The sequence below is a fragment of the Homalodisca vitripennis genome, chromosome 3 (assembly GCF_021130785.1).
Source record: "Homalodisca vitripennis isolate AUS2020 chromosome 3, UT_GWSS_2.1, whole genome shotgun sequence".
Lineage (NCBI taxonomy): Eukaryota > Metazoa > Arthropoda > Insecta > Hemiptera > Cicadellidae > Homalodisca > Homalodisca vitripennis.
In genome coordinates this window covers 38,463,254-38,488,587 of record NC_060209.1, presented here as the reverse complement: position 1 = coordinate 38,488,587, position 25,334 = coordinate 38,463,254, and the positions used below count along the sequence as shown (strand labels likewise).

Below are 25,334 nucleotides of genomic sequence, written 5' to 3'. Positions count from 1 at the left end.
TAATGCATAATTTTTACATAATATTAATAAAATAGGCCTAATAATCAAACCGCAGTGAAGCGTGCCCGGTTCAGCTGGTATATTTATAATAAATCTTAAAACATTATTTAAATTCTAAAGTTATTAAATAACAATAATTTAATGCAAGAGTTCTCCTCTGAATCTTTATACTCCAGTGCGGCTAAAACTCGTGTGGTGGGAACCGATCATAGGAACGTCCACTTGCCGAGCAGGCACTACATCGTTTCACCAACTGCTTCATCGATATCATATAATATTTGTCCCTAGGGCGCTCCGTTACGTTAAACGCCTGTTTTTCGTGATGTAGGCATAACCTGGTTAGTTTAGCTATTACTTATTTATATTCTACTTACGAAGTTATCAAGCGTCCAAATTCAATTTAAGTGAATAAGTTATAGACAAGATCATGCTAAAAGATAAAACCGAATTTAAAATGTAGAAAAAATTCAAATATTGATTAAAATTACAGAGCGTCGTTGATAGCATGATACATGATAGGACCAGGCCTGCCAAAATGGCTTGCTAGCTATCAACCTGGACTGAATGAAAAAAATTCCGGTTTGCGAGTTAACAGTGAAATTGTTATGAGCTGCACATTATCAGTAAACCTGTTCTATAATCCAAGGTCGCAGATAATCTAATCGCAGCTAATTCGTTCTGGTACATATAAATAGATTTCCCTTGAATGTTTTAAGACAGATTTGGAAGATCTTCTAATAAGGGGGAAATGTATATCCATTACAATAGAAAATAATAAAGATAACAAATGTGCATATACATCTCACGTACAAGGACGACTTTAACATCTTCTCTGCTGGTATATAATACTGAATGACACCAACTACTTTTACTGTGATGGTGCGTCATTATTCCCGCAATTAACGCACGTGCAAATCACACAGAAAATACTTACGGCATGTCCACCTTTTAAAGTAGTATTTAAATAAAATAATACAAACTTAACAATCTTGAAGATATTTATAGTTGCAATCCTCTAATAACATAAAACATTAATTTTGGATCAAGCTAAATATGAATAAAACATGTATTTTATAAGCAAATTTCACATAGGAAATTTTTGTGATGTGACATAATAAAATATTTTACCTCAAAATTCAAACTTTGACAACAAACGTTCATTCCCAATTCAGGACAATTTCAAAGAACTAAGTTTTTCCATAATTTTAGCTTTCTGCACCACTGTGTAACGCAACGTGATACACTCCGATTATTGTCTACCCCTCGAATGCCACTGACTCGTCCTGGTTATCGCTGTACCCCGAACGGAACTTGTACTGTACTGCACGTGTTTATTGGCTGTCTATCGCTTTACCACGAACGGAACTTGTACTATACAGCACGTGTTTATTGGCTGTCTATCGCTTTACCACGAACGGAACTTGTACTGTACAGCACGTGTTTATTAGATGTCTATCGCTTTACCACGAACGGAACTAGTATTGTACTGCACGTGTTTATTGGCTGTCTATCGCTTTACCACGAACGGAACTTGTACTGTACAGCACGTGTTTATTGGCTGTCTATCGCTTTACCTTGAACGGAACTTGTACTTATTGCACGTGTTTCTACCTGGTGACCAAGGAGAAACCGTGTCAGGACTATACTTATCAGGTCTTGTGGAGAAGTCTGGTCAATCTGCGTGCCCACCTGCAATACTTAGATGTGAGGAAGTTAGGTGTTCCTAAATTAATTAAGTTGTGGCTACGATGTTCTAGACTGGAAAATTGTCGGATCAATGTTTGAGTAGGTCTTCGAAGACTCGGGAATCGACATCACCATTTGTATTTTCACTCCTTGGAAAAACGTAAAAACGATTCAGAGATCGCGACGTAACCCAGAGGAAGATAACGTGCCATTCCCCTTGAACTATGATGATACTGTTCTGGGACAGAACACGACTTAAGGAGTGGTTAGTTTTATAAGACTGTGAGAGAATGTTTAAGATAAACAGGCCATACAAAGGGAATTTGACCGAACACTCGAAATCCCTGGCAGTAACAAAAGGGATAACAGGGATAATAGCACCGTTGGAGAGAGAGCGCTCAGTAAGTTGGGTCAGTTTCTTTGACCCGGCCGTGCATCACTCCAAACATGAGCGGTGGGTGGGCACTGTGATCCTTCTCCACTTGTCTAGTAAGTTCTGTTGAATTTTCTAGAAACACTAATAACCTTATAAGGAGTTGTCGTGACGCAGCGAGTAGTTGAGCTCTAGTAGTGAACTTGTGAAGTGACAGAATTAGTACTAGGTAATACTCGTGATCGTGACAGATGAAATGGTGTTAATAATTATTGACCGTGTTAGTGTTGAATATACTCGTATGTTACTAGATATACAATATAGTTAATAGTGGTGTTGTGGCAATATAGATTAGTGACATTTTTATAAACAATTTTGTGTTATTCAAGGCCAGCCTAGTCTTAAGTTTGTAAATATTAATATTATACATATTTAGTAGATTCACATAACTTAGACCAATATAAGTTCCCATGATTCCGCTCATTGTTTGAAGTACAAAAGTACGTTCTTTGTTTAAATTTTGTTATCGACGATTACAAATTTAAAAGGATAATAAGATTTGGAACGTTTGCCATCGTTATAATGTACCAAAAGGTATACACGACGTTTTGTGGATTGAATTCCATCCTTGTCATCATGTTAAAAATAGTTAGTTCCATTATAAAATAAAGAAAAGCAAGGTAAAAGAAGAGAAAGAAAATGGGTCAAACATATCCGAAACCTACTTGGAGTCCAGGCAGGTGAAAATGAACCCAGGCGTTGTAACTGCACAGGATGTAAGTCACGAGCATTTGAATTTAAGAGGACTATTACACGTCATACCAAAGCAAGAAAAAGTGGTATACTAATAAGAAAATTACTGTCGGATCTTTCTGCGGCTCCTGGTGTGACAACTGAAATAATAAACAGGAACAATAGTCGGGAAGGGAAGGGGAATGGTAAATGCAGCCGCCTCCGGATCTATGTTTAGGTCCTGTACCTTAATGTGATGGACTTTGCTGGTGGAGGTTTGTTTGATTGATAAAATCTTTTTAGGTTTTCTAGTTAGTTCATTTTGTAATATTGGTACCTAAAGTGGCCAAACCTCAACCGACGCGACGTTGACTTAGCGGTTGGTCTGCTAATTTTACTCATGAAGCCTCAATACGTTCGAGTTTAAAGAAATTCTCCTCCCATTTCATGAGATAATTTCTAGACCAGCAATGTTGAGCATTTTACACTTTTCTACTTGCCCCCTTTCCGTATTTCCTTCATGTTGTTTAATTCTCACATTTAGTTGCCTTTTTATCGTCTATGCATTTTCTATTACAGCAACGTGCTATACTGTAAACATAATCTTTGAGCCCTGTGTGCCATGCTTTGGTTTGGATTGTCGCATACGTATTTCTTTATTTCTATTTTCTGACTCATGGTTTTGTCTGTTATTCTTTTGTGGTTATTTATGACAGACCTTTTGTAACATATAACGGCGGCAAACGTCCGAAATCCTATTATCCTTTTAAATACAGGTTATTGTAATTAAAAAACAAACTAAACAAGAAAACAACTTCAATGAAAAACGCAATCGTAGAGTCACAATATACGCAGAAATTGTGCATTAATTTTTACAATGAATTAAAATATTTTTTTAAAATCTTCTGTTCCAGATTTTGGATGTGGATTCAATGCGAGTGAGGAATTTTGTGCCTTCGTTTTCACTGCAGCCTGGTACACGCCCAGGCATGTGTGTTGTTTGGTATGTACATGCTCTCCAGGAAGGAAACCATCTCGCTCTGTCATGTCATGTGAGACAACTGAAGAGGACATTATTTGTGTTAATTGCCGGCGAGGTGGAAGGCGTAAGCCCCCTCTCCTCTGATGTAGACGTTAGTGCGCTGTCATATTCAATCTTCTCAGTGATTACCGTACATCAACACTCGTCTTAGATGCAGACCAAATTGAGATATACCTCGAGTTGGCCCTAGTCTGAGGTTTAGTCGTTTTTAAACTTCATCTATATTTCTAAATGTTTTATAAAAAATAAACAAGGGCATAACTAAAGAATGTAACTTTGACTTAATTGAGAACTTACATTTGCAACAATTACATAATAAATTGATTAATAATGTATTTTAGCGGATTTCGTTTTTTTTTTAAATAAAAGGAGTTCTGATTCTAAAAGCATAAAGAACATAATCTTAGGTATATAAGTAATTTACTTATTTTAAACTTTAATATTTTTTGGAGCTACGCTTTAGTGAATTAAATCTACCACACAATTCAAAATCAAATACATTACGTTGTTAAATTGATAAGGTTTTAAATACGTAATAAATTGTGGGCGCTCATGGTGGTGTTATTGTTTCTGTGATATGACAAAGTATTTAGCAACTTTTTTCGTTCTTTTGCTTTAAATTCTTTAAATCTAAAATAAATTTGTAACTCAATTTATTTAAGAATTTAATGTAAAGGGAATTTGATCTAATCAAACTTTTTTGCAAAAGGCAGACAGAATTAAGTAATACATTTAATGATTTTATTTACATTGGCTTATCCAACTTTAATTTGCACTATGACGTACAATGATTCCAATTAGCTGTTAATGATTAAATGTTAACCATAGTAATTTTAATTTTAATTTTTGGCTAATACAAAATTTATTGATATTGTGAACTTGAAATGTTTAGATAGATTTATAATCCACCTATTGCAATTTGTAAATGTAAAATATTCTCTATGTATCATCACGATTACGGCCGCAATTGTTAACACATCTTTACGAAGCTTGGTATAAAAGTTCAACAAGTGAATGGAAAGGTCAAGTTGGTTGTTGGGGCCAATCGGACCAAAGGGGGCGGAGACCCAAGGTCCTGCACAACTACTATAAAATTTGTGTCTGTGGATGGATTGAACCAAAATTGGAATGCACGTTCTATGTGATTACGGCGTTCGGCGCAGTTTTGAAACAAAGGGTGGGCTATTTTGTAATCAATTATGTTAGGCACGTTGTAGTTGGATGGACATCAGCCAAAATTTACATAAATGTTCCACAGAACAAAACAGAGACGGATCCCTCTCCCTTCGGCCATTACAATGTTCTATATAACTACTATAGTCCCCTTATATTTTGGATGGACTTGAACAAAATTTTGCATGAAGGTTCTGAAGGTTAACACTATGGCCATTTCGTTGGTTACCCCTACCAAACCAAAAAGAGAGGCGCTCCAGCGCGAAAACCGCTTTCTGCTGGTTACCTAGGTGGTTCAGTGCTCGTAAGTTCCACGCTCTAGTCTTATGTAGTACATGGAAATCTACATGAATCTTGAGGACGTTGAGTTAAAGGTCTTGTTTATTATAAATGTAGATGATTTTCAGAAAGGTTTGTATTAATTTAATATCTTTTCATATATTTTCAGCATAGTCTACAGTGTTAAATGATTATATTACAATTACATATTTGTGTACACAGTACTTTATACAAAACTAGTTAGAATCTGTTTATATGATCTTTTTTAGAATAATTTGAATATTAATTGTAGACATTTTAGCTGAACATACAATCATATGAAATGACGATTTACAAGACGCATTAATTTCTTAGACAATTAATTCTTTATTCAAGTTAATTTGTTGTACAAACACTTATTTGTATTATAAGAAAAAGTATACTTAGTTTTTTCTGTAACTCTTCTTATTTATCATTTAACACTAAATATAAAACATGATTACACCAATTTTAAGATATCACTTGACTCTTTTATTAGTCCTATAAAATTTAACAACATTTTACACGCTCCCATTCAACAATGATAATTTAGTATTATAATATACAATAACTGAGCTATGATAATAATTATTTATTTATATTACAGAATAATCAAGGAAATAACTGATATAGATTACTCAATCACACGATGTAATAATATGTTAGTTCTGTGTTAATTTATTACGTAAATTGTGCTTGAAAGATTGGATTTAAAGATTTATATTTATAAGTTGAATTTTGGTAATAATAGGCTATAATATATTTTGTTTCTCCTTAAAGTCAAGAATAAACTATATAGTGTGTAATTTTATACTGAAATATACCAATCAAACTTGACTCTAGATTTTCGTTATCCAAGATAAGTAATCATTCTACTGTTTTAGCTAAGAACTGGAATTAAGTATCTGCAAACTGAACTAATTGTTGTAAATTTTGAGGGATAATCAATTTAGTGCCACACAAAAAGATTTAAGAACTCAGTTATTATTTATAACATTTTAAAATATTAGTAAGATTTAGTTAGCGTGTTTAACGATTGAACGGGAATCCAGGAGGGAACATTTTATCCATATGATTAACAAAATTCTTAGTCCACTCATTCCAGTACTTCCTGTTCTTCTCTTGCTCATCTTCTATCTTCTGGAACACTTCCTTACACTCCTCATCTGTCAAGGGTTCAGACGTGCTGGAGGTCTGGTCGTTCGTGGTGGTGTAGGTTCTCCTGGTGCACTTCCCGTCCTTGATCACAATTAGCGTGGAGGGGGTGTTGCTGAACAGACAAAACTTGTTGGGGTCTCCAAACACTATCATGTCACTCGTGGTCAGCGTGATCATGTTCTGTACATCTGCACAGGACACTTTAAAGGAATCATTCACCCCTCTCCCAGCGACAGTGATTGCCTGCACACAACTACCGTCCTCGGAGTAAGCGAAGGAGTTGATGACGTAGTTAGGGTTGGATACGGTATTGTAACCTAGAAAAGAAAATACCTAATAATAACACTTATAACAAAACACATTACTTATTTCTGAACAGCGAAAAGAAACACTGGAAAGTAATTCCAGTGTTTGTTACTGGAGCATATCCTGGAACATATCCAGGATCTCATTTCGTAAAGGGAGTGGTCAACAGTATACACATATAAAATTACTAATGGTTATACAGTACTATAAAAAATAATTATGGCTTATTAATATAGTTAATGGTAACTATGGTCTTTATTGTCAAAATACATGTGAATCCTCTGTTACAAACTCCAAATTATTTTACAATCCAGCAACATTTCAAAAGTTTGAGCGTGGGATAACCTCAATAACCTCCCTGAATACGTGCCTGGCCGAAAGTACTCAACCACTAATGAACTGTTATTGTATTTGGAGTATTATGGAATGGAGTATAACTAATATACACGTAAAACCTCTGGACCTGAATTCAATAGTTTATAATCGTCCAGGAATCAAGGGCCAATTTAGATTGTATAAGTTCACAACCTGCTTTTTCAAGAAATCGTTCGAGAAATGTTGTCTAAGAAAGAAATCGATAGTCAGCTATACTAATTTTGGTGGAGGCTGAGATTGAATATATCAAAAGGGCTAAAAATATGAAACGATACTTTTTCTCATGTCATATTTTTCTTAGCGTTACAAGCTTAAAACCAACCGCCAGACGTGCAAATACAGTAGTTGCCTTCTCGATCAGCTGATTCAATTGTCGATTGTTGCCACGGCTACGTATTCATTACTTCTTTCTTATTTGAGGTTAGGTTTTGCTAACGTGGTGCTAACAACGGTAGAGAAAGTATTCTCCTACCTCACAGGGGAGCTTCGGTGTAGTAAGGACAGACGAGGAAAACTAAAGTCTCGAATAGAATTGGTTGTTTTTATTTGTTATCTCTGCTCATTTGTTTGTGATTTGAGAGTATTAACAGAATAGTTTATTTACAACTGGAATATAGCTGTAATAATGCCCAACTAAAAAGATGGGTTCTGGGCATTTTTTAATTTTAGATTAATTTCTGTTGATGTCGTACAGAGAATTATAAAAGAGCCTAACTACATTCCTCCACATCAACAGGAGATCGTGAGACGTGGTTATACTGCCACAAACATACCCTTTTTTTAGTGACTGGTTCTTGCGGTTAAGCGACGAGGCCAGATCAATGCTATTTATACCTTAATATTGTATTCTTGATGCCATTAGATTTCTTGAAGATTTTATAAATACAGATTTTCTGATTCTGATTTTAATTTCTAAAATATGTTTGGCAAAATCTTTTAAACCTCTTTCTTGAGAGAGTTTTGGTTTTTTACACTTGTTCATGGTTTCCTTTGAAAATGCTATATATTCTTTTTTGTGAAACGGATTACTCTGCTTATCGAAAGTTAACTCTAGGATATGGCTTTTCTGTTATACAACAATGAAAAACCATCGTAAAGTCTCTAACGCTGGATTCTTTCATTACACAAACCCATCCTTTTCACAAAACGAGGAGAAATTTATCGAGGGTTAGAAGTGCTAACAGGGAATCGAAAGATTCTTTACCACTAATTATGCTTCTTTTAAAATGTATTATTGGCGTTGGTGATTTGAAAAAATAGCAGGATCTTAGACATTGATAATTGTTACATGTTTTAAGAATAGAAAGAACACTATGAAGTACAGAGGTTATTATTTCGCTAATTCTGATTTACTGAGAATATTTTCAACAAGATATTTCATAACTTACTTAAAAATACAATGCCAGTTCATTACACTTATATACATAGATCTGTTTGTTTTGCAAATAATAATTACCATCTCCGGAAAGAATAAAAAGCAGTGTTGACCAGTTGCCGCATGAGACTATGAATATTTCCTTGATTTGACATGTTCCTTTTTAAATTTTCTGTTTTATAAGACTACAATTTTAATTTTATCACTTAAAAGGTTAATCATGTTTCAATAATACAAGTTGACATTTTAAATAATTATAAATGGAATATTGTGAAAATCAATACTCTACGAACCATTGAACAATGAACACATTTGAAACTACGTTTCAGCTTTCTACCGACTGTTATACCAAAATTTCAGCAATTCCTTTAAACGAAGTTTTGTATTATTGATTCTATCAATATAAAACAACCCAGATGTGCGATGTAAATTATTTTATAATTAACTAATACATTTTATTCACTAAATTTCACGTTTTCATGAATATGTAAATCTTAATTTCCTCAATGACATTTCAGCTAACAAACTAACTTTATTAAAAACTTTTATAAATATGTGGTAAAGAAACTGAAACAGAGATTTTGTATATATCTCCAAAAAAAAAAAAAAAAAAAACTGTAATTAAGGAATAGTAGTGTTTTGTTTTACATTTCGCCTATTAGTTTACTTTTTTCCCATTGCCCTGCTTGAATAAATTATACAGGCAAAGATTTGAAGAATTACTGACTCATAAAAATTCTAAACACTTGTATTCTCAACTCACAAGTTAAAATGTTTTCGGGAACACCAAAATAGTTTCAAACAAGTCAGTTCTTTTTTTAAAGGAAATCTTAAAAAGTCTGATGAAACCAAAATTATTCTGTAAGTTCTCAATGATTAGGAACAGCATGCAATGTCAAGGACAGTTTATTAAAAAAAAAAAACGATTGTATCCATCTGAGTCTTGTTAATATATTGTTACCGGTACATTTTAATTCATTTGCATATCGAGCTGAAATTGTGCTTTCTATATCTATAATTATAACAAAATATAAAACGGCTGTTGGTAAAATATTGTAGATATCGCAAGATATTGTAGAGGACTGGAAACGGATATCTTCACTTCAAAAAATATCGAATAATGAGTATTGAAATGAATTAAGAGAACTTTTAGATCCGAATTATAGACTTCATGAAAAATATCAACACTTTTAAGTAAATGATCAAACATGAACTTTTGCAATTGAATTTTGGCCTTAAATTAAATTTTCTACACTATTTAGGAATTATGATATAAAATCAGTTCAGAACTGGAGTGAATGTGTTAGCTACACATAATGTATGTAGACACTAGACAGGTATTGTACATGAGTTTAACTACATTTTATTGCATTTATTACAGGAAGAATGGAAAAGGTAGATCCGACATAAATAACATTGCTCCAAACATAAACAACACAATTCAGTCTGCAATTAAAACAGTTTGGTTTTGTGGGTTTCTAATTTTAACAGCCAACATAGGAAAACTAAACGCACAACACATAACAAGTAATTGTGTATGAGTAAAAATAACAGTAATAATTGGTAATCATCTTAGACATTTTAAAATTATATGTGTTATAAATCATTGTAATCAGCAGAAATCCTACATTTATATTCAATCAAAATCTAAAAAACTCAAAACATAACAGTTTTTAAACCAGTGCGCCATGCACTATTACGAGAGGTCAAGATAAGAAGTATACATATAGAACAACAATAAAGATGCTAACTGAAATTTTCTTTAAGATTGATCCTTCAAATCTAGGACAGAAAAGTCTTTCCTTGAATAACGTGGAAGTTATATAATACAGATAAATAACCAGATTAAAACTGAATAAGAATAAAAATTAGAACACTCAAGTAACCTCACAAGTTAGTGATTTGAATATTAAATAACAAAAAAGTTAAAACATCGAAAACATGATTGTCAACTTAAAACATCTGGATCTCCTATACAAAGTAGCTCTCTCCTTGCAGTTATATCGTTCAATTCTTTGTTTAAAGGTTATTTTTGACGATGGAAGGATTGTGAAGGAAACAGGATTTTTCCGGACATTTGCCATCGTTCAGTGAAACAAGAAAACAGTAACACTACGTTTCGAGATCTGCAATCTGATCTCTTCTTCAGGTAAAGAACTAACCTAATACATAATTACAAACTAAGTTAAAATAAACAAATCTTACTAAAGCGTTGTGGCACGCCTAAGTCAGGAATCACAACCTACATGTTGTTGTCAACTTCACTAACACTAAAGACATGCACTTAATACAAAAACTATACAAAAACACTAATCATTAAAAGTAAACTACGGAATACAGGTCACAATGCGTCTTCACTCGTCTACTGACCCCGGGTGAAGTGAAGGAAACAGGATTTTTCCGGGGTCAGTCGTAGGTGGTCAGTAGACGAGTGAAGACGCATTGTGACCTGTATTCCGTAGTTTACTTTTAATGATTAGTGTTTTGTATAGTTTTTGTATTAAGTGCATGTCTTTAGTGTTAGTGAAGTTGACAACAACATGTAGGTTGTGATTCCTGACTTAGGCGTGCCACAACGCTTTAGTAAGATTTGTTTATTTTAACTTAGTTTGTAATTATGTATTAGGTTAGTTCTTTACCTGAAGAAGAGATCAGATTGCAGATCTCGAAACGTAGTGTTACTGTTTTCTTGTTTCACTGAACGATGGCAAATGTCCGGAAAAAATCCTGTTTCCTTCATATCGTTCAAGTTTGATAACCTGACGGGATTCTGTAAGTTCTAGTAAATGTTCTGAGCTGGCCCTGTAGTTGTCAGTCCAACACCTGATCTCTAGTATTTGGCTTTCACATGTCACATGTATTAGTTGCCATAGGTTTCTTCTTACTTCATCCCCATTCCTCAGAATGGGAACGTGGATGATGGGATTCTGTAAGTTCTAGTATATTATCTCCTGAGCTGGCCTTGTAGTTGTCCGTTTAACCCTTGATCTGTGGTCTTTGGCTTTCACATGTGACAGGAATTAGTTGCCATCGGTTTCTTCTTACTTCAGCTCCATTCCTCAAAATGACCAAATACGAGTGGGGATGATCTGTTTTAGCTTGGGCAGAACCATTTGTGCGTACATCTATGACCGCATTTCCCCTATACAGGTGGCTCCAAAAATTCTTTAGGAAATGCCAGCATCATTTTTCGGCTTCTCAGTCGCACTAAGGAAAAAGTGGCCTGGTGGTTGTTGTTTCAAATCCATAATCTTGGGCAAATTTCTGCAATTGTTCGGATGTAAATTTCGTGTCTCCATCTGCCTGAGTTTCTAATGGGACTTCATGCCTTCCGAAAAGGTTCTGCGTTCTTCCAATCACACATGTCAATTTTAGTGAACTTAGTTTGACGAGTCCCTAGAACCTTGACAAATATTCTTGTATTACTAGGAACTATTTTTGATCGCACTTTAGTAGAAAATCAGCTCCTAAGTAAATCAATGGTTCTTGAAGCAATTTTGCCTTGATAAGAGGCGCCTTACGTCGATATCCAGTTCACACCACGCAGTTTTCAATCATAGACCAAAGTCAGTTGGCAGCTAGGACACCAGACAGTGTCCCTACAGTAGGGGCCACGAAAGAATGAAGTTGGCCACGTCAACTGCCGCCTGTCACGGCGCACTGCGTCCGACACAGACCGTAAGTTGTCACAGTGTTGTATTGTACAAAACTCCAACTAACGTAGTTACTTGGTCAGCTCAGTCCTCATTGGCTGCACCAAGGCCACGCGCCAAATAGGCTCCGCCCTCAACTGCACTCTCTCGTGGTGCCTACTGTAGCGCGCTGTTTACATTTGACGACATTCAACTGACATTAGTGAAGTTTAGCCAATATTTCTTTTCTCAGAGACCTTGGAATGAACACGCGTCTACCTTTGACAAACATGCCATCTTCATGACAAGTTCGTTGCGGTATATGCAAAAACATCAGTTTTCCTTCACTCGTGTTATATTGGCTAATTCTCACTCTTCTAGATCTTCCATTTGGCTATCATACAGGGTGTCTATTAAGTCTGGAACCTCTTTTTTAATTTTTAAACCACAATATAAAAAAATACAAAGTTCACACGTGCTTACTGGTGATAGTAAAGCATACATCTGCCCAATTACCGACCGGATAATCCCTTTGGGGGACGGTCCACAAGGAGTCAGACAAAATTCTTAAATAGCAGCATAGGTCAAGTTTGGTATCAAATTAAAGGTCTTACTTAGCAGAGTACAATGCCGCGAACCGGACTTCAAAAGGTGGATTAATTCAGTAGTTATAGCTATTTGAATTTTAAAACAATTGAACAATGTAAATTGTTAAGTATTACAAGTAAACACCAATTTTTAAGTACCTGTGATCAAAGTAAGTGTTTAAAATGTTCCCCTCCCATCGTCTGGCAATGTCCTAGGCGGTTGTAAAAGCCATCCACTGCATTTTGAAGGTAGTCACGAGGAATATCTTGAGCTTCTTGGACCATGAGATTTCTTAGGTGCGCCAAATCTCGAGGCTTAGTACGATAAACTTTATCTTTGAGGTATCCCCAAAGAAAAAAATCCAGCGGAGATAAATCAGGGGAACGAGCAGGCCACTCTACTGCACCATGTCTTCCAATCCATCTGTGAAGGAATATTGTATCCAAGTATTCTCTAACAAGGAGAGCAAAGTGTGGTGGCGCGCCATCTTGTTGGAAATAAATTCTTTGAAATTGTCGACCAAGAGCAGCTTGTAGTGCAGGAATTATCTCATTTTGGAGCATTGCTAAATACGAGTCACCATTTAAATTACCATTGATAAATAATGGGCCCATAATTTGATTTCCTGTAATACCTGCCCAAACGTTAAGTTTCTGTGGATGCTGTGTATGAGTCTATCTGCCACTTTCACATTCTAACAGTAGTTGTGTTATTGGTAATAATTATTGATTCCTGGCTTCGATTACTACATTGTCAGATGATGGGATGGGAACATTTTAAACACTTACTTTGATCACAGGTACTTAAAAATTGGTGTTTACTTGTAATACTTAACAATTTACATTGTTCAATTGTTTTAAAATTCAAATAGCTATAACTACTGAATGAATCCACCTTTTGAAGTCCGGTTCGCGGCATTGTACTCTGCTAAGTAAGAACTTTAATTTGATACCAAACTTGACCTATGCTGCTATTTAAGAATTTTGTCTGACTCCTTGTGGACCGTCCCCCAAAGGGATTATCCGATCTGTAATTGGGCAGATGTGTGCATTAATATCACCAGTAAAACACGTGTGAACTTTGGTGTTTCTTTCTATTGTGGTTCAATAATTAAAAAAGAGGTTCCAGACTTAATTGACACACTGTATATCAGAAAGCCGCTTCAGCCGCGTAATTCTTCAACAATGTTTTTTATGAAATATTCATTCTAGGAATACCGAGGTACTGATAATAATCATAATATGATTATAATATTGATAATAATCATTTTATAATGTGCCAGTCCATCAATAGCCGAAACTTCTGGATTTCTACACAAACAGTCCTTTGGCACACACGCAATTGTCCTTTGAGATGTGAATTACTTCATAATCGAAATTTTGCGTTAGCAATTCGAATCTTTGGAGCCTCAAGTTAGAGATTGACTTGGATCCGATAACTTCAACCAATATATTATAATCGTTGTATAACAGATTTCCTTTTCCGAAAACATAACGAGAATTTCTCACACGGGCAGACCCAAAGTGTATAAAACTGATCCTTTTCTATAAGTGTATACTGATATTCAATCTCAATTACTAGAAGCAAGGTCTAACGGTCACTAATTTTATCACTTCCACAATATTGCTCGATCACAGGGTCTTAGACCCTAAGACGACGAGTAACCAGACCCGTGTCTCTGGCTCACGATTATAGTTTGTTATAACACAGTTTTCTTAACAATGATCTCTTTCACACACATACACACTCGGTAAATTCATGGTACTTTTGTTATCGAGTTTATTATTTAATTTAACTTTGTACAAGCCTTATAACAATATATCACCTACACAAGTATTTAATATTTTACTTCCTAAAATCAAATATTTTAAACCTTAAAGCATAGTGAATATTTTTAAGTTTTTTAGTATTAATTTTTCTTAGTATATCAAAACCTGTATAAATTGTATACAGCTTGATCTATTCTTATATGTAGTATTTCCGTAGATTCCTCAACCCTCAAATGTTGTTCCCCGAAGCGTATGAATGTTATCACTAATGGTATAAACGCTTGTGTGTCCGCCACTAAATTGGGGTGTAAATGTTCATTTTTATCACTCTGTACGAGTAACAACATTAAGTACGGTGGGTAAGATATAATCGAAATATATATAAAAAAGTTTATTTCCATAATAAAAATATACGAATCGGTTTGAGGTTTATTTAAACATATTCATTATTTTTCTTACGTTAGTATAGTTTTAAAAATGTATGAACAAGTTAATAGAATAATCTGCACTGTTTCTCACAGTATTATAATATTGTAAAGAGTTACATTTAATTCTGATTTAATATTACAATGTTTTTATCAAATTAGTTTCGTACGATGAAATCTGTAAATTTGATACTAGCTGTACATTAACTTACATCTGCCTTCAATCTTGCGTTCATAATAACTAATGACAGGGCGACTAAACTGGCGACCATCTTGAATGTAGCTCCATAAGAACAATGTTAATCCTCATGCATTTTTACTTTATTTTTAGTCGTAGATTAATGGGAGTTGTCTCATATTAATTATATAATCAATACGAATCCAAATTTTTTTAGCTTATGTGATGTATTTAAATTCTAAAATTTGTACTTTGTCTCTTAAAAAATTAAATAGTATATAGTTTACAAAAACAAAAAATAAACTAAAAACATGTACTTAGGGTGTAGAATACCCCATTCCATTAAAGAAGCAAATTTTGCGAAATCGTTGTTAATCTGTAAATGTACGTTGTTAAGTGTTGATGTTAAAATGAGTTACAATGATTTATGTCGTTATCATAACTAATACGTTTCTCGATTAAGTATTGCATCATTAAAAAGAGAGACATTTGACATTAAATACTAGTAATTATTATATTGGATACCGAAGGAAAAAAACCTGCTGTATTTGACTTTACGTTCCATAATCAATCCAATTGGTCCTGGTTCCCTCTTAAAGTAAAAAACCTATCGGAGTGAGGAATTCAAAAGCGATAGTCGATCATTTTATTTGTACCATAAATAAAAACCGTAAAGACAGGCCTTTGATTCTATAATCCTTAATGTTCGAAGTCAACAAATATTTTTGTTTTGCCTCTGTTTAGTTTTTTTTACTCACCCATTACTTTATATTACCAGGAGAAAATACTTTTCTCAAAATTTAAGACACGGATTCAACTTTTATCTTTAAAACTACTTAGTTTAGAGTAAGCAAAAGCCTATTCAACTCCATAATCTTTTGTTTATTTATTTTAATTTTAGAACTCCATCTTTATTTTATTGATAATGGTTGGTTTCACATTATTTTCTTGATATAACATTTTTGAATATCAATACAAAGTATATAATTAATGTACACGTGTAATGTGAATTAATTTCTACCATATTTGACATCACCAGACTACCAAACCACATTTTCGCTAAAAAAAAACTCGCTCATTTACACAGAAAAAGTAAAAAAAACTTGTTGTTTTTACATGTATCCTATAAAATTCAGCATAACTACTGGTAATCAAAACTATTTTTAGTTGAGTAAAACCCTTTAAAATCTCCATTTTATATGAGATTATTGCAGCTAATTGTACAAATGATTAATGATGATGAATGGCTGATAAAATATCGGTCTTTGAAATTGAACTTAACAACTCCTGGGTCTTTCAATATTTACCTTCCATATCCTCCGAAAAGCCTGAAAACAGTGACTAGCTTAACTTAAGTTTTTCAGGAATCTTTTAATCAGTTCCTTTTGTAAGCCGTAACCGTTACCACTAATCAGACATTATAAGTTTTGTTTTCAATTAAAAATAACATAAATATTCTCACTTAATCGAAACAACTGTCGCACATTATACCAAATAGAGGCCAAATAGAACGGGATGGTTGAGTTTTACAAACTGACTGATGACGTTATGTCACCGACAGTGGCTCCGCCAACATGAACATGAGCACACCCTTGTCTATCCTTACATCATGCCCGGAGCCAACTGTCACTGATAATATAAGATAAGGGAAAGTAAATGTGTTTCTTAGTTTGCAGTAGGTTCTCGCTAAGTAGTGTTATCGATGGACATTACTTCATGTGATGATGGTTAATAACATCATCAATCAAGACTGAAGAAACGGTTTTGTTTTTGTACAGTTTCTGGGTAAAAATCAGTTTACCCATTCGTACAAGTTTTGTTCCACATATTCAGAATATTGTACATAATAGACTAAAAAACAATTAAATAATCTACCCCTTTCTCATTTAAATATGAGTAAGAGGGTTTGGCCTCAACTCAAATCCTGCTGTGTATGATTGCATATTGTATCAACTTCTTCTCCACTTTCTATTCTTGCATTAAAACTATATGTAGTTGTTTGGAAGTGTGTGTGTGTGTGCCCGTAACGGAAAGGATGTTTATTACAAAATTAAAAATATATTCGAAAAATAACTGTTACGGAGGATCATAAAAATGGAAGGGAGAATGGAGGAGTCATAGTTTGGGGGGGGGGGTACCAAAATAAGGGTTTTGCACAGATTACATTTCTATTACAGGCCACCTCTAAGTGATCAAAATTCGTGCTAATTGAGAACTGTAAATTTGCAGACTGTTACTTAATTAAAGGTTGTGTCTATTGTTTAAAAAGACTTGGTATTACTGACGAAAACGCAAATCAACATTTAGTACAATAGTGTACACCATTGTTGTGTTATGAAGTATTTAACGCAAGTTCAAATGTAGATTAATGTTTTAAAAATTGTTTAGAAAATATTACTGCCAGTTTAAGGTTAGAAGCCATAAAAAGTAGTGATAACGGTCCGAAGTTCGGTGTGATAAGAGCGATAACATTCAGTTCGGTTTCCTTAAAATGTTGAGTAATGAAACGAAAACAAAATAATAATTTACACCAATCAGAAATGTAAATCCCCTCAACTTATCTGAATTATTGAATGTATCAGTAAGCACAATACAATAATATCTTAGTAGAATTGCCTCATCCAACTATTTTAAGCTTTAACGGTAATATATGGCATAAACAAGTGTTAAATAAAATACTTTGGTATAAGACATTGAATTAATTTATTGCACAATTGAAACTATACATATTTTGCATTCATATTACGCATTCAATACATATATAGAATACTTTTTATATGTTTAATTGCTTAAACATACATTAAAATACAAATAAATTAAATTAAAGTGCAAAAAATACAAACAAAATTGAAATATACCGATAAAAATCAAAAGAGGTCGCTCTTAGTACCTCTTGAAAAGGGCAAAAATCCCTCTCTGCCCAGTGGCATTTTTATTTCGATTTGAAGGATTTTATCTTTTGAATTTTTCCAGGTTCGCAGAATGGGAATTGAACAGTTCGGGTCCGTAGAAAAAAAATAATAATAGTCTATACCTTACGCTGACTAAATGTTTTTATGTCTGGTACCATACTAGTGATATAAAGTGTGAAACATGTGTTAATTTTTAAATACTCTACATAGATTATAGTGTGATAGACCAGAAGACTGGCAAGTGCAAGGACGCCTCTTGACTGAAAGAGCTCCCTGCAACTATCCTGTCTACCAGCCCCACGGGCAGGCAAAATCAATCCTTAAGGACTAATCTTCTACAAAATGAAAAGTTTTTGAAAAGAGGCTTCACAATACAGAGACCCTAGAAAGCAATGCCAAAACTCAGTCTGGATTAAATTAGATCATAGTTATTCAAGGCGTGAGCTTCCCTTGAGGCAAATTGTGAAATGCACCTTAAATCGAAGGCAGCTGAATTTCATTAATTGCTTTACGCATGTCAATGTGGTTAGACCATCTGACATCAAAATCAAAGTGTATACCAAGGAACTTTGTTAATAAGTTATTAACGATGATGTTATTTATGAAAAAATAAATGGTAAATCTTTTGGGTGCTTGGAAGCGAATATGAATCGTTCATGTTATGGAAATTTCCAAGAAAACTTATTTATAGAAAACTAATTACATAAGTCGTCAGATAGTTAGTCCAAAGACTGTACTAACTCTTAGAAGTTATTGTGACCAAGTACCACATTAGGTGTAGTGAGCAAAAAAGAGTTAAGTCAATTTAATCATTACAATAACGAGATATTATAAAACTGGGCAAGTCATTAATACACATTTAAAACAAGAGGGGTCTCAGAATTGAACCCTGAGGCAATTCTGGAATTTTAAGGAATAGAAAATCAGATACATGTGTTTTTACATTACTTTGGATTTTAACTTACTGTAATAACCCTCTTGAATAAGATTCAATAAACCTCAACAAGTGACCACGTAAATAATAAACGTCAATAAACGTCTCTCTAGTTTATTTAAGAGATTGAATAGTCAACAACGTCGAAAGCTTTGTTGAGATCTAAAAAAACTGTGTGATTCCCAGCATCAAGAGAAGTAAGGTTTTTCCTCAATGCAAACGTAATAGCATCCGATGTATTTAAAATTTCAGATAATTCATTAAATTTGATTGAAAGTATCGTTTCTTTAAGTATGACGACCTTCGGATCCCTCTATCACTACTCCTTCCCGAATAGTAATCTAGGTACTCCAAGACTTTAAATCCACGACAAAGAAATGGAATTATTCTGTACAAGCAGTCACTAAACTAAGAAGATCCAAAACTTACCTGTATAAATTCCACCGACAAAATTTACGATATTGTTTTGAGGAATGGCATGAACTAGTAGACGTGGTTCATTTAGAATCTGAAATCAAAAACAGGCTTTTATTTGTACCATTGCACTACACGATGAACAACACGTCTTACTATGTCTCTTATATTCAGTAATATAAAATGAAAACAAATGTTGTATAGCTAGTACATTACATCAGGGGTCTCAAAACTTTTTCGTTCAAGGACAAAACTTAAAGAGTTTAGTGGTCAGGCGGGCCAAGCATTCGCATGTGCTTTGTTGGACAATAGGGTTGGAGTGGACTAAAGTTATTAATAATAAAAAAGTTTTACATTAACTGAGCAAATATAATAGTTTTGAAAAGAAAACTATCAAACATTTTCATACAAAACACATTTGTTTATTAATTAAAATTAATATTATTTAAAGTTGTAGACCGAACATATTTTTGTTGTTGTTCTCTTAGGACAAGAAGCTTATAAATTGCACTTAGTCCTGTAAGAACCTTTGCGCTGCTTCCGGAATGACAGGATATTCAGGATAGGCAAGGTTAGGGAGTAGGGGCCGCCTCCTATCGAGATCCATGAGGAAGAATTAGGGCACTACATCTCAAAGTCATGTCTTCCCGGAAGAAGGGGAGGCCAGCTCTGAACCAGCCACTCCAGTCAAAGTAGGCAGAGAGTGGCACACCCTAGTTAAGGTTAACAAGACCCTCTGAGGTTAGGGAACAAACCCCACCAACTCCAACAGTCATCTCCCACAGTAGACTAGACCTATCGAATTGCCCATGAACCCCAGAATCTCAACATTTGCGGTTAGTGATGTGCCGCTACTGGACATCATAAGGTTGCCCAGATTGAAGTGGCACATCGGTTTTTGCTGTGCCCAGTGGTGGGTTCAACTGGTATGTATAAACCAGCCAGAAGTGATCCCTGCTGGGTATAGACCGAACATTAGTCACGTGTTTTATTGTGCATGCCTCTTCCAGTTCTAATTTGCAGGTAGTACCAATTCAATTTGAAGTTAACTTAAACTTTTAACAGGTTCACTTTTAATAATAATTTAAGATAAATTTTGAGATTTAGAAACACTTGATCTTTTCTGGTATTAATGCATGAACTAATCAACAAAATGAGTTAGAATGTTCTCCCTTACTTTCAACTGCATAATGCGACGGGAAAGGCACAAGAGTTTCTTTGGCAATCTTCTTGCAAGTTTCAAAAATTGGTTGCAAATTCCTTCCCATGATTGATGTGAGACTCACGGCTTCGTCGTTGATTTTTTTTATTTCTTCATACAAACATGACTCAGAGTCAAGGAGTCAAGTCTGTGATAGCGTGAGATTTCAGATACTGAACTAAGAGGAAGATGAACTAGAGTTAAACTCAACATTCACATTGAATCAACCCTTCCCACCATAGCTACGTTTTGTGTAGAAAACTCGGTTGTTCCACCATGCATGAGATCTTGTGAGAAACATCGTATTGCACTCAATTATGCATCTGATCTGAAAATGAGAATACCATTCACCTAGATTACACTATATTCTTTTAGTCTAGGTGTCTCTGATATCGAAATGAAGTAGAGTTCGTTTTGAAGTAGACTTTTTCAATCGGTTTAGACGAACATGACTCTAGATTCCAGGAGTGAAGTCTGTGACAGCGTCAGATTCCAGACTCTGCACTGAGAGGAAGGTGACCTGGAGTTAAACTAAAAATTTGCTACGCCTTTAATGGTGCTGGCTATTTGTGAAAATGCTAATTGTCTTGCTCCTATACCGCAGACGAATATTCTCACGAGCACATTCCATAATAGCTATAACTTCTGTTTGAAAAGCTTTGGGATAAAGGCCCATAGGGACCTCCAGCTCCCTGCATAGTCTCCACACACTCCCAGCATCTGTACCACTTTTTGTTTTAGAACCATCCGTAAACCATTCAAGCTCCGCTGGTGGAAGGGGGTTTTCCTTCCGACCAAGCCTACCCAGAAGGTATCACAATCCTAAAGAGTTTGTCGAAGGCAAATGTTTGAGGCATCTGATCAGAGATCATGTGCAAAGCATCCCCCTGCTAATTTTGTTGTGACCCCTGTTACAGCCCGAGGCATGTTTGCTCTTGGGATTGCATGGATTCCTTTGGAGATTTCACTTTTTATGCTCGGTACTGACTTATAATATGAGCATACCTTATTATAAAATTAAACAAAAAAAATTATGGTTGCCTGTAAAGTCGGTTTTACGGGCGAAGATTTTACGTGACAACGTCTTTTTCTCGGTAGAATATTTATTGATATGAATATTATTAAATTGCACAATAGGAACAAGGAATTGAATGAAAATAAGAATTGCACAAATTTTAACTATAGAAATATATTTTGTTTACTAAAACATTGTACATAATTTGAAAATAATTAAAATTTGTTATTGTAAATGGTAAAGTTGAATAAAACATTTACTAAAATTGGAATTTGAAATTCTTGCTAAACACAGTTAAATTCTAACTCCGCGCGTGGTGATTGGTCGGTTTAGTTCGTTTGTTTGGTCGCACTGTTATGACAGGTTAGAGGTTATAATTTGTTATTTTAAATGTTTGACTAGCAATACGCGCTGTTTCTTCTCAATCGACTGAATTGATTGCAGAGTGATTTAAACTAATAATTTACTTAACACTATCAACATTTGTCAATAGTATGACATAACCTATAAACTCAGTTTCTCAACTTTTGTGTCAATCTAACAATTAATCAATCAATCATAGTTTACGATAATGAAATATCAGTGTACAATTATTTACCTTTATTGTTGTAGTTGTTGTAAATGACGAATCTAAGCACTCCACATTTTCACGAATAAACATAGTTATCTGCTTTATCCCGTGCGGCGGACCCACAGTTATCTGCTTTATCCCGTGCGGATCCCGTGCGGCGGACCCACTGGACGGGCATCGTAACGTTACCGGGCGTTACACTTTTTCATGAGTGACTCCGAGCCGCAACCTAATTTAAGACGTTGTCACGTCAAAATAACGTCTACAAATATTATACTTATTACAACTTTCAACACAGTGTGTCTAAAAGTATTATAAATAAATAAACAAATATATATATATATATATATATATTATAAAATATATATAACATTTCTATATTATATTATAATATTAATATTATAAAATATTATACTGTTAATCAACCTGTCCTCGAGTGAACCACGAAAGATATCACCCGTTCATCTACAGGGTTCCTGCCTTGTTCGGTTCGTACAAGGAACATTTGGGCACGTGCGGGAGCAGGAATGTGTTTCTTAAGCTAGCACTCTGATAGGCTTTAATATATGATCGGTTTACTACGTTCTTTGTTTTCCATGGGTGCGTAACCAATTTTTCACCATATCGCGGTGAACCATGCGTTTGTTAGTATGAGAGATTAGTCTAAATCCTAAGAAAACTTACTCGTATGTTTGTAAAGTTTGAGTATTTAGCCGTGGTCAATATTTCAATAAAATATAATAATATTTGGATCATATAATAACGTATTTAAGATATAATATTATAAATATTATAGTAATAGATAAGTTTTAAATATTAGTCCTCAGCCTACCTGTTGTGAATCTCTCACTCACAATACTAATATCTATTGTCGCTTTACTATTAAAATTATTTTTTTCTGATTGGCCTGCAGTCCGTAGTTTGGAGACCATTGCACTACACAATTACATACACGAGTTAAACAATACCGTATAACCAGAAACGTAAATTGAAAACAACTTAGACTCTCGTTAGTCATACTACTTAACTACATGATGAACCACACGAGTTAAACTGTCCTTTATAACCAGTAGTAACGTAAACTGAATGCAACGATTGTCTAGTTATAACACTGCACTACGTGATGTAAAACACGAACTAACTGTATCATATTTTTGGTTACTTGTCAGTCTATGAGAATAAGTTGCATGCAACGCTACAATATGTTCCCACTGAACACGTTGCGGTTGTGATCCACGCTTTAAACTACTACACAATAACTGTCTAGCTGTAATACGTGTAGTTAAAGAAGAGACCTGGTTTACCGAATTAATTTTTGTCTCACAATCCCAATATGATTGCAAGGTATATTCACTGGAAAATCATAGCCTACAGGTGGCACATGTGCTCACGAGGTAGGCTACTTTTATTATCAACCGATCAATGTCAACGATAACGAGGAGTGTCTACAGTATTTTATAACCTAACACTTGTATGAGGTAAAAAGTACTGATGAGATAACTAAGTACTGTATCACGCATCAACGAACTTAAGTTTCTTTGTTGTAGTTTTATTACATATTTTCTTTTACCTTATTAGTTTCTGGAATATTCTGGAAATAGAGTTCGCTAAAGTATTGCACCTAACGCGTATTATAACATCTCAATGGATAATGAAAGAAACAGGATTTTTCCGGACATTTTCCATCGTCCAGTGAAACAAAAAAAAATCAGTAATCACTACGTTTAGAGATCTGCAATCTGATCTCTTCTTCAGATAAATAACTAACCTAATACATAATTACAAACTAGTTAAATTTTTTTTTAAATCATACCAAAGCGTTGTAGCACGTCTAAGTCAGGAATCACAACCACCAGAGTGTCAACTTCACTAACTCTAAAACATGCACTTAATAAAAAAAACTATACCAACACTAAGCATTAAAAATTAACTACAGAATACAGGTCACAATACGTCTGCATTCGTCTACCAACCACCTACGGCTGGTTTAATTTATCATGGAAATCGTTTAATTTATCAATGGATAAATAAAACAATTACTACTTCTTGGCTTCACTTCGTTGTGTATTTTTTTTTCTCGTGTTACGCAATTTGTATGACTAATATACAACTTTGAGATTATAACATTTAACTCCTTAATTGGTGATGGTATAAATCAAATCAATGTTTTGCACCTCTCTTTACAAATGGCCTCAACTGAAAAACTTCATAGATGTTTAAATATTAATGTAAGATCAATGCACGAGTAGGAGGCAATTTAAATTAAGTTATGATTTAATATGGCATTTTAAAATGTCTAACTGTATGCTTGCAAAGTTATAAGTACTTACAGCGACAACAGCGAGAACTGTGTACGCAGACAACATCATGCAGCGGAGAGAGGCACAGACTTGATTGCTATTGGTAAACAACTTGCTAACTGACGCGCTCAATTTTATACCAGGAACTTGTTTGCAAACATTAGTCACGGCTGTTGCTAGCTCTTGTCAAAATGTCCATAACATTTGATTGCCATCTCTTCAGAACTGCAGTTTCAGCTCCCCACCAGCGAGAAGTTGCGAGAAATATAACGCTTCCACTTCAAATAATGTACTCAGATATTTACCAGTAGAATGAGACTCGCCGATAAGAAAACATTTAAATATACTTGTACACTGCTATCTTCTACTGCACATGTCTTCCCATTGTGTCATTTTACAGTGCATAAACTAGCGAATTGCTCAAGCGGTTTTGTGGGGTATTGTTAGAGTTAGTCCATAAACTTAGATCTGAAACACAGATACTCCATTAACATTACGTGTGATTGATTTGGCATTTTCGTTGAGCGGTTATTAAAAATGTTCAGTAGAGACGTACGCAGTAATTATATAAATTAATTATTTATTGACAGTAATCAATTAATTTGGTTTGTGTGTAATACAAATGTATAAATTATATATATATATATATGTATAAATGTAATATATATATATATATATATATATATATATATATATATATTTAAATATATATAAAATAAGTTTTATTACGATAAAATTTAAAGATTCTCTGAAGGTATATGTACGGCTCTTTTGGAAAGGTTGTAATGGCTTTTAGTACATTTTTACAATTTTTAGCCAATGAAATTGTACCCGTTTCTCTCTGCCACATTCTCACGTGTGCCGAGATACAATCACTG

At 34.3% G+C, this 25,334-nt stretch overlaps 1 protein-coding gene across 2 annotated transcripts; it reads right to left on the bottom strand.

Moving 5' to 3' along the window:
• Window positions 1-6,267: 6,267 nt before the first annotated feature.
• Window positions 6,268-24,810, bottom strand: LOC124356808. Of its 2 annotated transcripts, XM_046808018.1 has the most exons (3): window positions 24,487-24,810; window positions 19,385-19,463; window positions 6,268-6,778 (listed from the first exon to the last, which is right to left on the bottom strand). In XM_046808018.1, exons 1-3 carry the CDS (start codon window positions 24,523-24,525, stop codon window positions 6,333-6,335), a joined length of 564 nt encoding a protein of 187 aa, XP_046663974.1. In that variant the 5' UTR covers window positions 24,526-24,810; the 3' UTR covers window positions 6,268-6,332. The 2 variants fall into 2 exon arrangements, with proteins under 2 accessions (XP_046663974.1, XP_046663975.1); XM_046808019.1 differs by lacking the exons at window positions 19,385-19,463; window positions 24,487-24,810 and adding an exon at window positions 16,417-16,657.
• Between the last annotated feature and the right edge of the window lie 524 nt (window positions 24,811-25,334).

Bases quoted from the DNA above. Each gene is read 5' to 3' on its own strand.
- LOC124356808 (XM_046808018.1), bottom strand. From the start codon at position 24,525: ATGATGTTGTCTGCGTACACAGTTCTCGCTGTTGTCGCT. The intron at 19,464-24,486 runs GTAAGTACTTAT...TTTTGATTTCAG, and splicing joins CAGTTCTCGCTGTTGTCGCT to ATTCTAAATGAACCACGTCT. The intron at 6,779-19,384 runs GTAAGTTTTGGA...TTTCTTTTCTAG, and splicing joins TGTCGGTGGAATTTATACAG to GTTACAATACCGTATCCAAC.